At 40.7% G+C, this 13758-nt stretch overlaps 1 protein-coding gene across 1 annotated transcript in view; it reads right to left on the bottom strand.

Moving 5' to 3' along the window:
• Positions 1-13383, bottom strand: part of ZNF451 (zinc finger protein 451) — a 40683-nt gene extending 27300 nt beyond the window's left edge. Inside the window, exons 1-7 of the mRNA XM_065632315.1 lie at positions 13299-13383; positions 12439-12522; positions 5551-5634; positions 4204-4329; positions 2579-2690; positions 1818-1968; positions 309-435 (exon numbers count right to left, since the gene is read on the bottom strand). Of these exons, the coding sequence (XP_065488387.1) occupies positions 309-435; positions 1818-1968; positions 2579-2690; positions 4204-4329; positions 5551-5634; positions 12439-12519 (681 nt within the window). The 5' untranslated portion in view covers positions 12520-12522; positions 13299-13383. The remainder of the gene's footprint in view (positions 1-308; positions 436-1817; positions 1969-2578; positions 2691-4203; positions 4330-5550; positions 5635-12438; positions 12523-13298) is intronic.
• Positions 13384-13758: the final 375 nt, after the last annotated feature.

Raw genomic sequence — 13758 nt, 5'->3', positions numbered from 1 at the left:
AGTTTTGGAACGCAAAAAAGGGAAAACCATTTGACAGCACTAGAGAGATAAGAGATACAAGACAGAACTATGGTCTTCTTGAAAGTATGCTGGAAAGTACAACCTAATGGTCACATCTAACATGAGTACTGTCAGGATACACCAAGTGTTCAAAACACATCAAAATAAGAAAAACTACCTTGAAGATTAAAAGAACAGAGAGAAATAGGGTTAAAAGGGAAAAAAAACCAGTATCGGTGCTTAATTATGTGTCTTGAAAACCCCTTACTACATTCAGTCCTGCAAGTTACTTATCCTTATGATCTTGCCTTAGATAAAAGATGATCACTGTACTGCTGAGAGGTCGCAAATCTTTTGCAGCATATCACACAGGCAACAGCATTATTTGGGGGTCCATGTAATGTGACCGTTGGGTCACAAGGAGAATGATCAAACCTGGAGAGGAAGAAATAATTAACAAACTAGTCTCCTCTAAATAGTCAAAATGGTTTTTAATTGGAAAAATCATGTCTTTTGAAGCTGTTGGATAAAAACCCAATAGATCAACCTAAACTGTAAAATTCCTCACTTCTTCTACCATTAACTGTGTCAGTTGAAGTATCCTGTACAAAGGTGATTCACCCTGCAGCTTACCTGTTATAATGGCCATTTTGCAAAGGAATAACACTGTTTCTAAAAGCAAGAGAACTAACAAAGCCTCGATTTCCTACAGAGGGATTCAAAAAAATTTATTTTTACCTCCCTGCACTTGTTCCGGCCAAGATGAAGTTAATTTTCTTTGTAGCAGCTTGTACGGTGCTGTGTTTTGGATTTATGACCAACAGTGTTGATAGCACAGAGGTGGTTCAGCTATTGCTGAGCAGTGCTTGCACAGTGTCAAGGCCGCCTCTGTTTCTCACCCTGTCTCACCAGTGTGTAGGCTGGGGGTGGGCAAGAGGCTGGGAGGGGACACAGCTGGGCCAGCTGACTTCGGTTGACCAAAGGGACATCCCACACCATATGACACTGTGCTCAGCAGTAACAGCTGCATGAAGAAGGAGGGAGGGAGGATGTTCGGAGTGACGGCATTTGCCTTCCCAAGCATTAGTAGCTGTTCTGTGTGATAAAGCCCTACTTGTCAATGGGAATACCTTATTTTGCTTTGCTTGCGTGTGCAGCTTGTGCTTTACTTATTAAACTTTTACCCTTCTGATTCTCTTCCCCATCCCACTGGGTGAGCGAGCAGCTGTGTGGGACTGAGGTGCCTACCAGGGTTAACCCACAACACTCCCCTCAGCTTCTCTCCCTACCATCATCTCCATGACACACCAGTCAAAAGGCCCCAGACACAGTTAGTGCTGACTAGCAATGATCAGCCATGAACACATCTGGCCTAAAGCTCTTGTTCCTCTTCCCCTCCCCTGGGGCTTGCTTTTTTTTTTTTTTAATTTTACCATCAAATTGCATACATTAGCCTTTTGCTCTTTTTCAAGTTTGGATGAAGAAATAACAGAACTGGAGAACAGAAATATTGTTTCTCAAAAAACCCCAGTTATTAAAAAATGCTCAAGAGGAAGAAATCAATGCTGAATTAATATTTTTAAAAGTAAAAAAACCCACAAAAACAAAAACAACCCAAAAACCCACAAACAACCAAAACCCAACCAATCAGGAGGTTCATCACGTCATTTGTATAAAATCTGTAACATACTAATCTGCTCTACAAATGGAACTTGTCACTATAGGCAGTTTAAAGTAGACTTGACACTGATGTCCTAAGTCTGAGCATATTCATTCATCATCACTTCTTGCACTGAGCTCTTGCACTATGTCCTTACCGTTGAAGATGACCTAGGAGAAGGTGTCCATTATCAAACTCTCTGTTGCAATGCATCACAGGACAAGACATGGGACTGCTGTTGACTTTCGTCTCACCCGCCCTCTTATAAAAACCCCTTTTCCCACTGTTAATGGTGCCTGGTTTGAGACCTGTGTTATGAAAAAAAGCACTTAACCAGACTCTGAATTAGAGGCTTAAGAAAACAAACAAAATAAGACAAGTCCTAAAGCATTTAAAAATCAAGTTATATTTATTCTTAAAAGCAAGCTGTGTTGTAAGTCAATCCTATTACAGCAAGTCTGCTCTTTCAGTTGAAGAATCTGTCTCTTTAATCCCCAGTAGGATTACTTTTCAAACACTTGGACACCCTTCCTCCAGATCCTCTGGGCAGTATTTTAAATTGATTGAACTTACTTACTTACTTATATAGACATTTCCCTGAGCACCAGTTCAGCAGTAGTATTTTTCCTTCTACCGACTTTGCTTACAAAAGTAGTTAACGTTGCCTTAGTGGTTTTTAGACTTTGTATATCAAATTTTCTAAGCAGCAAAACATTAGAAGAATAGCTTTTATGGACATGAGCGTGTAAGAACTTTCAAATGCCACACTCCCGCAAAGTTAATATTGTAAGATTCGGTTATGCATAAGAGGCACCTGCAAGCTCAATGTCAGTATTGCTCAATGCAATTATCACATGTTCTATTCTGCAATGCAGGACTTAGAAAACATATCACTGAAACTTAGTTTCCTATTCTTACCTGGCATTTTTAACCACTGGTCCACACATAATCTTGCAGCTTCTGTGTCACTGCGTTCCCGAATAAATTCTAGTTCTTGCAACCCATGAGCATACTGGGAATCAACTTTCTCCTGAAGGGAAAAACATATCAGGCAAGATGGCAGTGAAATTAAGAAATTTAAAATAAATAAATAAAAATCAAAATTACAGATATATACCAAAACTTACATGTGGGTCTCTAAAAACCTACGAAAAACAACTACAACAAACCACAAAAACAACAAAAAACAAACCACAGAAACCTAAAGGGAAAGAGAGAGAAAGAAAAAAAAACAACCCACAACTTACAAGTTGACTAAATTCTATATAACACTACATAGATGAAACGTAACAAAAAACACCCCTGTACTAATTTTTGTGCCCTAAATAAAAACTACAAGTTAGGTCAATTAATTTACTGCATCTACTGATGTTTCTGAAGCACGTACAGAATCAAAAAGATTTTTGAGATTGTGAAAAGAAACAAATAATAATGATTTTTTTTGTTTTTAAAGCAACACAAAATAGTTATTGAAACTAAAGAGTCAAATTGTTCCAGTGCCAAGGCAAAAAAGATTTGGCAGTTTCACTTTGAAGAGTAACTTTAACTCTGCAGATTGCCATTACCTGATGAGGAGTGAGGGGCCACCCAGCAGGAAAATATTCATCATTAACAAAAGGATTTTTTAGCAATCATTCTCAGACTACTTTAAAAGCTACATAGCTATCTCTGACTCCACTTTACAGTTGAAAAACTGTATGTGGAGATATTAAAAGATTGCCAAATCCTAAGTGGAGGAGACAGGAGATGGATGCAGGCCTCTGGACTTCAAGGCTACCTTGGACTATAACAGCTTTTTAATCTGTTGCATTACAGTTGCATAGTCCATTGTAGACCATAACAAGCTGTAACTATAGTACAATTATTTTAAACGCCATAAACAGCATTCAGAAAATTAGGCCAGAAAGTCAGTATGTTCCAGAAATACTGGATTTGCATTTGCCCCTGTTGAATTTCATGAGGGTCTTGTAAACCCATTCCCTCAAGCTCTTCAGGTCCCACTGATAGCAGCCCTACTCTTAAGCCTACTGACTGCACCTCCCAGCTTGTAATAAAATAAAAAATCCATGACTTTTTAATGGCTGCACAATACAATTAATAGGATTCAACTTCATAATTATGCCTTATACATAGAAAATCTTATCCCATTATAAAATATTACCTGATACAGAGATTTAATGTGGCAAATGGCTTCCCAAAAATCTCAGACAAAAGCAGGTAGATAACTAGGTTTGCTGCATGGTGGTTTGTGATAACTTATTTTTCAATTATTTAACCAGAATAATTGATGCTAAGGTCCCTCTGCTTTATATACAAACAAGAGAACAAGTTTTTGCTATTGGCTTGCATGAAGTTAAGTTTATTTCCCCCTTTAAGAACTGCAATAAGAGTAGCAAATTGATCAGTTAAAAGCCACTAAAGAGACAAAATCCATATTGTGTTTCAAACGATGCCCCAGAAGCAAAAATCTCTAGTTGCTAGTTCCAGGTCTGGCTCACCAATTTTTTTTTATTTACTTAGTAGTAAAAACAAACACGCAATACCTTAAAGGCTTTGTTTTTCTCTTCTTTTTGCTGTTTCTCTACTTCAACATGGCGTGCCAGACGATCCAAGGTAGATGCAACTCGTTCTTTCTGATAGTCGATGTGATCTTTACGCTTAGTATTTCTCTACAATTGAAAAGTTAAGCTTTTATTTGGTAATTGTTATGTAGCAGGCACTTACACGGTGAAAAGTGACACCCAAGCATCAGGACATAACTCAGTACAGATACTCCAGTCCTAAATTCCATGATCTGCCTTGTTAATTTTCTCTTCCTGTTTACTATTATAGCATCTGTAACTTCTGTTAAAAAAACAAACAAATCAATCAACCATCACCCCCCTACATATTCAAGGCAATTCAACATCAACATTAGCCTCACCAAAACACTAGAATGAACACGCGTGATTGTGCTGGGTGTCCCGGAAGTCTCCATCAAATTAAAAATTAAATAAATTCTTTCAAGTAGGTAAACGAAATTCCTAAATACTTCAAAGCCAACATGCGGCCCATCTGAAAAATGAAGAACCACTACCATTCCTGCTCTAAGACAACATTGCCCAGTATCTTCAGTAAGGCAGATCGTTAGCTTTTTCTAGCATGAGGGACAAGCCACACACTGTAGTTTGCTCCTGCTACACAATCAGCTCCAGCAATCATCCCTCTGGAGTGAGCCTGTTCATGTACAGAAGACCCACCTTTCCTCAAGAACCAGGTTTATCACACACATCCTCTACTGCAACACTGGAAAACTGTAGTCAAGAGATGGCTGCTGCTGCCAAAAATAAGCTCTAGGAGAGTCACTCAGTCACTGTCCCTCTCAAAGGCCCCGCAGAGCAGCCACAATGAGCTTCGGGGATACACGAATTCACCAGCCTCCTTCTGACTCATAGTGTCTTAGGAGGGATTACGAAGAACAAGGCTTAGTCAATACCAGGCTGTCATCAGAATAAGGTCCTCCAACCCATAAACTGCTCCTAAAGAGTTATTTTAGAATAAAAAAGGCCTGGAAGTAGGCCAGATACAGTGGTAGACTAGACACTGGACACGCTGACTTCTGAGGTCACTTGTAGAGTGACATTTTTTTTTGGGACACTTGCCAAAACCACTGAAAGCCAAGGAAAAGTTCTAAGTCCATTTCAAGTAGGCAAAAAAATGGCTCTGGAAAAAATGAAGCATTGGCATTCTTGCCTTCCACTCCACAGTAGGTAAAAACCAAAATATTTTAATATTTTAAAATCAAAATACCTCTGACAAGTTTTTTGTTAAGAGTAACCGATAGAAAAAATAAAGGAGACTAATTATTTGATTCAACTGAGAAGTCTCAAAATACATTGCACCATACTCACGTGAACATAAGAACTGCTGTTAGGTTCTTCATCCTCACTACTGACAAGATCAATGCATTCAAGTACAGGTCTTAAAGGTCCTTCCTGAAAAAAGCATTAAAAATACGCAAAAGCATAAAATTGTCTTCCTCAGAGAGAGTATGAGTACATCTATATGCACCAAACAAAAATATTCCTAGTGACTCTAACTCACATCCATGGTCACAAGTGTATACATCTTCAGTGAGAGGCAAAGTTAAATATGCCACATGCCATAAAAAGTTTCCCATCCAAATACTGAAAATTATTATCTAACCTCAAAGTAAATAAACCAAAACCAAAGACAGTGTAAGTTTTCGGTAGCGAGACGAGGTGGTGGTTTTCTTTTTAATGTCCGTACCTGCAGTGCCATCTATAACATATGACACAGTTTTTGACTAAACTGCAGTATTAGCCATTTGTCTGGCAGTATTGCTGGCAGACACCACAGAGATGTAGAAAGTTAAGTTTTCCAAGCAGAAGAAGGACTTACGATAGTCAGCAGACTGACTTCTTTAAGAAGTGCAGTACTATATCCATCACCTCTGCCATGTATTTGGCAGTGTCCTCAAGACTTAACAATCAACCCACTAGGGCAGGCCAGGAAGATTTATTGCCTCATGAGAAGCAGCAGAGAGAACAGCAGCATGCAATTTTCTCTGCTGTCCTTGCTGCATCTCACTCTTTACATTCTTCCACCTTTCAAGGCTGTAAAACTGCTCAGCTGGTCAGGCATAAACACTCCTCATTGTCTCACTGGGGAGGAAGAGGGATGAGATCTTGGACAGATGACAAAAGCTTATAATGAATCAAGCTGCAGGCCTCAAACTACCCCAAAAGAATGCTTAACTTTTTTGTGATTAAATAAAGAGAACATGGTTTTCTAAACAAAATCTAAAACAAACAAACAAAAAAATCCATTACAGATTTGCTTTTGTAGAAACTGGCAACCTCTATAAACTTCTAAGACATTAAGTCTTTATTAAACAACAGGTGTTAGTTAGTAACAGTTCAAAGATACACACAGTGACCATCCAATCATTTCAATTATGTGTTTTGAAATGCTCAACTCTGACACTAATAGCTGTAGTTTCTTCAAATATTGTTTGTTCCTTTTCTTTTACTTACTTCCTGGGTTCAGCAACTAATTAAAAGTTAGGAAATTGGCAGCTGAAAAGCAGAGTAACTTGCTTTCAAGCCTGGAAGTTCTAGTGACCAGAACAATACATTCAATTCAACACAAGTAATATTACACTTGTTTAAATGTTGTTTACATACATGAAATGTTCTTTTTTTCTTTTGAATGCTGTGCCTCTTACTACACAATTTTTGTGTACTACTTTTTGGGTTGCACTACAATTTGAACATAAGCGTAATATGGTAATTATTTAAAATTACTCCTCAAAGATACAGACCCTTATTTTCCACAAAAATAAAATGGAGGGGGGAAGAAGCAAACCACCACACCATCTGCCTATATATATACTTCTGAATAATAATGCAAGTCCCAAATGCAGCATTTATTTAGGCTAGTTTGTGTTTCATTGGTTGGTAGTTCAACCTTTATCTAAAGATTCAATACAATTACTGAAATTAATAGTGTGAGAACTACAATCCTGGGTCCGATCAAGAACTCAAGTGTGCCAGAAAAGATGATTTTGAGAAAGTATAAGAATTGGGGAAAACAGAATAAACCTCTCCCAAGTACAGCCACTCAGCAACTGCTCAAGTCAATATATGAGAAACCTTGATTGAAAGCCATCATTAAATGTCTCAACAGCGGTTTAGATCTGTCCCAGCTGAATGTCATCACATCAAAAAGACTCCAACCACTACTTCTAAAGGCATAGAGACTTGAGGCTGGGCTCACCCTCGCAGCAGTGCTCCTCTCTGCCAAAACGTGCTGAAACCAGAATGAAAGCCAAAGTTCAAAACCTCTTAATTCAGTGGCCCAGAATAAAAATCATCCTCATGGAGGGAGGCCAAGTCTAAGACTATTCTCCCTCTTAAACATTAACAGAGGTATTCTGAGAATTTCATGCATGCCATAGCTTCTGATGGACTTCCTCTATTTTTGATTGGAAAAGTGGTGCCAGGTAAAACACATCCTTTTTCCAGCAAGAGAGAGCAGGTATTGCTAGCAAAGACTCCCAATTAATACTCCAGTACCATATGGAGGGAAACATCAGGAATCTAGCTTTTGCTAACTGAAAGTTAAGAGAAGCCCAATTACTTTATTTTCTCCAACTGGTTAAACTAAATAGTAACACAATGCAAAGACAGTCCCAACCCTGAGGATTCAATTACTGCAGGAGAGCTGAGAAGCTGAGGATCAGTTAGCTTCATCAGCTCTTCAGATGTCCCCACAGGATGAACACCACCAGCTAATAAGTATCTTGGCACACAAGAGCCTGAGATCATAGAAGAAACATGGACATGCACTCAAACAACAGCCAAAAGTCGTGGCCTCTCTAGCTGATTATACTGGCAAACTTGGCACCCAGAAAGCCATCAGTGCTTGGTACTTGGATATGCTCAGTCTGCACATCTCCTAAGCAGATCCTTCACATTCAAAAACCCAAACAAAAAACCCTCATGCTCCACTTAATGACTTCTCTAAACAACCTTTGAAAGCCACTCTTCTTACCAATCAACACCCATGCCACTGAGCAATAAACCAATGGCCAAACCACAGCTATTCTGGTCACCAGAAAAATGTCTAGGTTTTAATCAAATTAAAATTATCTCTTGAGTCTCCAGGCAGCTGTGGTGTCCCTGCTGTTACTCATGGCTTTGGCTGAAAACATGAGCATTAAATCAACAAAACTGTAATTTCACTCTGCTATGCAAAATACCAATTGTAACAGTTAATATAATCAAATCTGCTTAATTGGTGGCTGGTAAAGATGAAGCCTCATATTAATCTCCAAGGTCAGGTTCTTCGAGAAGCTCTGTGCAGCTCATTTTTACTGCTGCCAGAAGTTTTCTCAGAAAGTCCTAAACTGTAGTCTCACTTTCTTCCTCTCCCTCATTTCCATCAATCTTTGGGTAATCAGGCCTAGCTAACAGACACCTAATCCGCCGATACATCATGTTTTTTGTTAGTTTGTTCAGGTTTTAGTTTTGTGACCAAATACTCAGTTTACTTAAAAAGCACAATTAAACTTTTGCATAATTATACACACACTAGTAGACAGAAAGCATGAAACTAGCTTTCAGTATATGTGACCACAGACTTAACGCACCTTTGACAAAATAATTATGCAAGCATAATTGTGTATGCACATGTAAACACACTATCACAGAATAAGCTTATATTAAAATAAATTAAAAAATCTGACACAAATTATATTATTTGTGCTCTAAATCTTTGTCCCAGCAAATTTCCATCTTTAAGACTGCTGAGTAACTGACCAACATTATGAACAAAAATGCACTTAAAAGTTTTGATTTCTGTAACCTAGCAAATGCAAAAAAACAAGTCCTTCGCTGACTTGGGTTGGGAGCAAAAATAAAAGTCATAGATGCTCCATAACACCTCTACAATTTTACTGCATTCCTGCTGTGATGCAACTGAAAGCCAGAGACACAAATATATATCTAACACCTCAGGAGGAAAGGAAAGAAAACTTTTAAATGGTAACTATCACGTTGCAGCAAATTGCTTGATTTTGGTATACCCTAGGGCCAAGTGTTCTTCAGATATCATTTTATTGGAAAACAACAATTACAAGGAAAACAAAAAACTTAACCTGCTCCTTAAGACCTCTGTAGGAACTCAAAGAAATGCAATTGTTTTTAATGAATCAATGTTTCTAATATCACCACCTCTCAAAATAGGCCAGAAGTCCTCTTCAGGTTTGAAATAAAAACAAACATTCATTTGCAAGAAAGTAAGTGGCTGCTCCAACTCTTCCAGACAGAAGAGGGTTGTAGCTTTTGTTATGAAGTACAGCCAAAACATTGTGAAAAGGAAAAGCTGCAAAGTATATGAAGTAAGTTTGCTTTTCCTGGATGTCAACCTGAAATCAACGTAGAGCTCATTATTATTGAATAAGCCAGGGCCTATGAAAGTATGTTTTCCTTTGAATTCTGACTTCTGAAATCAAAGTCACCCATAGTGAAGAAAACTTGGCACAAATGTAACATTGCATCAGAAAATGAAACTAACTTTAAAATACATGAATCTTCAATTTTCCAATTGAGTTTTATTTTGGATACATAATGTTTATATGTACTTAACAAATGTTTACAGAAAATAAACATAAATACCCTCTTTAACAGTGTTTGCCATTGTAACACAGAGAAGTCAGGAGGTAAACACTTTCTAAAACTATATATTACTTTGAGGTTCCACATAGAGTAACGAAGGTAAGAAGAGCTCCTGTCTATGAAAGCCACCAGCTTTATCAGGGATAACACATTTTTTAGAAGAACAGCATAATAATGACCCTTATCTTTAAAAAAATTAGAAGGAAAAAAAAAGGAGTAGATCGATACCATGAAGAAACAAAGAATTCAACATCCAATGCTTTCAGTGTAGACTGTGGAAACCTGAATAATACATCTACTTAAGTGCTACAGAACCCATTAGACCTGTGAATCTCTTCACTCTTGCCTTATCCTTCCCAAGGAAACAGAATGGGGGCCAGACCATCCCATCCTAAGAAATTAAACCATCAGGAATAATGGCTTGCATTGCAGATTACATTATACCTTTTGGCTGATAAGCAAAATTTAGAATTTAATCATTAAGTGGACAAATATGTTGCAATGCAGAATTAAAAGATGGGAATTATGGAAGAACAGTTGGAAGTTTCCTGAATGAGGGTCAATCTGACTAGTAAATGCTCAAAAAGTCTGGCAGCAACAGAAATTGCTTTTACTCTATGAAGTAAAGACTTTTTGTCATAGTCCTACAGTAAGATGAGTGATTGAAACAGGAAAAAACCAAACCCAATCAAAAAACCCACACCAAAAAAACCACCCTACTTTCAAGGAAATAAATGAAAAAAAAATATAAACAAACAAATCCACCCAAACCCAAACTCAAACAAACACACACCGCAGAGATCACATGGCCTACAACTATTAGTTTTCTATCAAAATGAGCACAGATTGAGATATCCAAGTGGCTTCTCCAATTCATGCAGTACCACCTGGGGCACTGGCTCCTCAGGACATGCAGAAAATAGCACTTGGATGATCAGGCAGCATTCATACACAACATTTATGAAGCCTATCTACTTCTATCCATACACATTATTATATGGAAACGATGACCTAAACCTAGCCAAATAGACTCTGCAGAAGGATTTCTAGACTAAGTTCACCCTTACTCAGAGAAGCAAATGGGAGATCTGAGGACACTCTGCCAACAGCAGATGATGGCCAGGGTCACACGTCTTTGCCCTCATATTTATCAATGGCAACACTAAGCTCCTCACCCCAAGACACCAATCCTGCACAAACCAGCCTAAGCAGCCACCTTCCTATATATAGCAGCCTCTCTCAGAGGCAATTGCCACTGGGGCCAGAAAGGCTCCATCTTAACACAGGTGAAACCCGAGAAAAATAAAGGTAGCAGAAGCACTGATTTTAGTAGGTCTCTTTTCTTTCAATTACTGCTCTCGATACTCCAGCAGCCCTTCAATCATTGCACATTCAAAGCTATACTAGCTTCCTCATTCTTTGCCCAGTGCTTCAAGAAAATCAAGCTTATGCAATCATGCTGTACATGAATGCTCATGTGTGTGTATATAATGAACACTGAACTTGTTAGCAGACTTTTACTAAATCAACTAAAAGATCAAGAAGTTTCAGAGATAAACAACTACTTGTATTTTTTTGCAAAAATATACATGTCCCTCACACTGAAGCACCTAAATACCCTGTACATTGAGCTTAGGCTTTAATCAAACACCATACAAAACAGAAAAAAACTCACCACATCATTAAAAATGAGATAAATCTATAGGAAACAAGCCATTATTACTCCTGGCATCAATTAAGCACTTGATTTTATTTGCATGACATGTTCCTTAAGGAAGAGCTTCTTTCTGTTCTTACATGTCCCTGCCATCCAGCACCACTTCACTGATGATGGATTGAGGCCAGAATACAGGCAGTATGAAAAACATTCTGCTTTTCTTGGATAGTCAACAGATGTGTCTTAAAGTTACATTCACATAAGCCACATGTCAACATTAGACTAGGTGGTGTACTGTAGCTATTATACAGCGCTTCACAACTTGAGAAAACCATTTAAGGCCTCTAAGCTATTATTTCCTTCCTCCTCTTCTAAATCAGGGGTGTCAAACTCATTTTCACTGGGGGCCACATTAGCCTCGCGGTTGCCTTCAAAGGGCCAAATGTAATTTTAGGACTGTATAAATGTAGGAGTAGTTATATTCTAAACAAAGTATAGTGGTTTTGACATTGTTTTGCAGAGTAAATACTGCTTTATTCCATTAACTTCAGTGGGACCATTCATGAAGCAAAATGCTATGCAATATGATTACCAGAAAAGTCATCTACAGCGACTTCTCATATACCTCATTGATCACTGTTATCCCCCACTCACCTGATGGGATACTCAAGTCTATATTCTACTATAGGACCAACTCACATCAACTTATAACCTTTCAAAAAAAAAAAAAAGGGGAAATACACCTTTAAGATAGACTTGTTATCTGCCATAACGACTTAAAAATAAAACTATCTTTAAATCCGAAAGTAATGCTCGCCATCAAAATATAATCAAGGTCATCAACGGAGTACACAAAGACCGCCCCCCCTCTTGTTGTATCAGGCTACTGTGTGCATATTTACCAGAACAGGCAGCATGTTTCCCGTTCAAGATCTACTTACTCTAACGAACTCAATGTCATCTTCACTTTCAGAAGTAGACGATGTGCTCCCATGAATGGTGGTAGAGCTACTAGACTCCATTATCTAAACAGAAACAAACCAAAACATGCTTCATCATTTCATTTTGTAGTTTTCTTTAACTACATAGCATTTCCGTTTCATGCCTACTTTGGCTTCACAGCCTATCTGCACTCAACAAGTCTCTCCATATCATGCACTGACAATTACCAGTAATAGCAGATTAAGTGATAACAACTGCGACTTGAATCACGTTATTGTATTTTTCCAAATATGCAAGACGTGGCCTCGTCTACCAGGCATCCCCACACCTACATTCCTCCAGCAGCCACGGCTATAGCGTACCGCCAGCGTTCAATAACGTGATTAAATCCGAAAATCCCAGCAAGGGAGCTGCAGCCCAAAGGCTCTGCTGGAGCGCAACGGGCCGCGGTTTAGTAACAGCGGCGGGTGAGCTCCGCACCACCGGCAGCCGCGGGTATTTCCGATGCCGCTTTAGGACCGCGGCAGGGCCAGAAGGCTGAGCCTCTTGCTTCAAGACAAGCGCCGCCCTGCCAAACGGGAACCGCGGTGCGGAACCGCCGCCCGCCCCACGGCGGCCCCGGCAGCGCGGCCCCGGCGGGCGGCTCTGCTGACTCACGTTTCTGCGCCCGCACCGGCGCCCCGGGCCCACGACAGCCGCCGCCAGGCCGCCCCGCCGCCGCTGCCCGGGCTGGGCGGCGGGTGGGCAAGCGGCCGCCGCAGCGGCCCCCGCTCCTCGCCCGGCGGGCGCTGCGTTGCTAAGCGACGGCCGCGCGCCCCTCACAATGCCCGGCCCCGCCGCAGGCCCCGGCCCCGCTCACCCCGAGGGCACAGCAACACCCCAACGCGGCGCGCCGCCGCTTCCTCTTCAGCCCGGGGGGCGGCAGGGCGGTGGGTGGGGCGGGAGCGCGGCACGGCTTGCCGGGATTTGTAGTTGCCGGCTGCTTCGCGTCGCTCCCCCTCCTGTTCCCCCATGGCAGTGCCGGCGCTACCGCCACAACGCCATGGCGCGGCGGTCCGGGGCTCGTTCCCTCAATAACTGCCTCCCCTCCTCCGCCTGTGCTTGGGTGGCATGGAGTTCCTGCTCAAAGCAGGAAAACCCGCACGCCGCTTCCGGGGGAGGGGGAAGGTGGCGGCCATTGGGGCTGGCAGCGGAGGGGGCGAAGGCGGGAAAGCGCTTCTGCGGGAGGCGGCTGCTCCGGGGCGGCCGCTCGGGCGGGCCGGGGGTGCAGCCCCGCGTCCCGTGTGCCCGGTCAGCCAGTGTTCAGCCCACCTCACTGC

This window comes from Caloenas nicobarica, chromosome 3, assembly GCF_036013445.1.
Source record: "Caloenas nicobarica isolate bCalNic1 chromosome 3, bCalNic1.hap1, whole genome shotgun sequence".
Taxonomy (NCBI): domain Eukaryota; kingdom Metazoa; phylum Chordata; class Aves; order Columbiformes; family Columbidae; genus Caloenas; species Caloenas nicobarica.
Note: the sequence above shows the minus strand (reverse complement) of the source record. Positions and strands in the feature narration are given on the sequence as shown.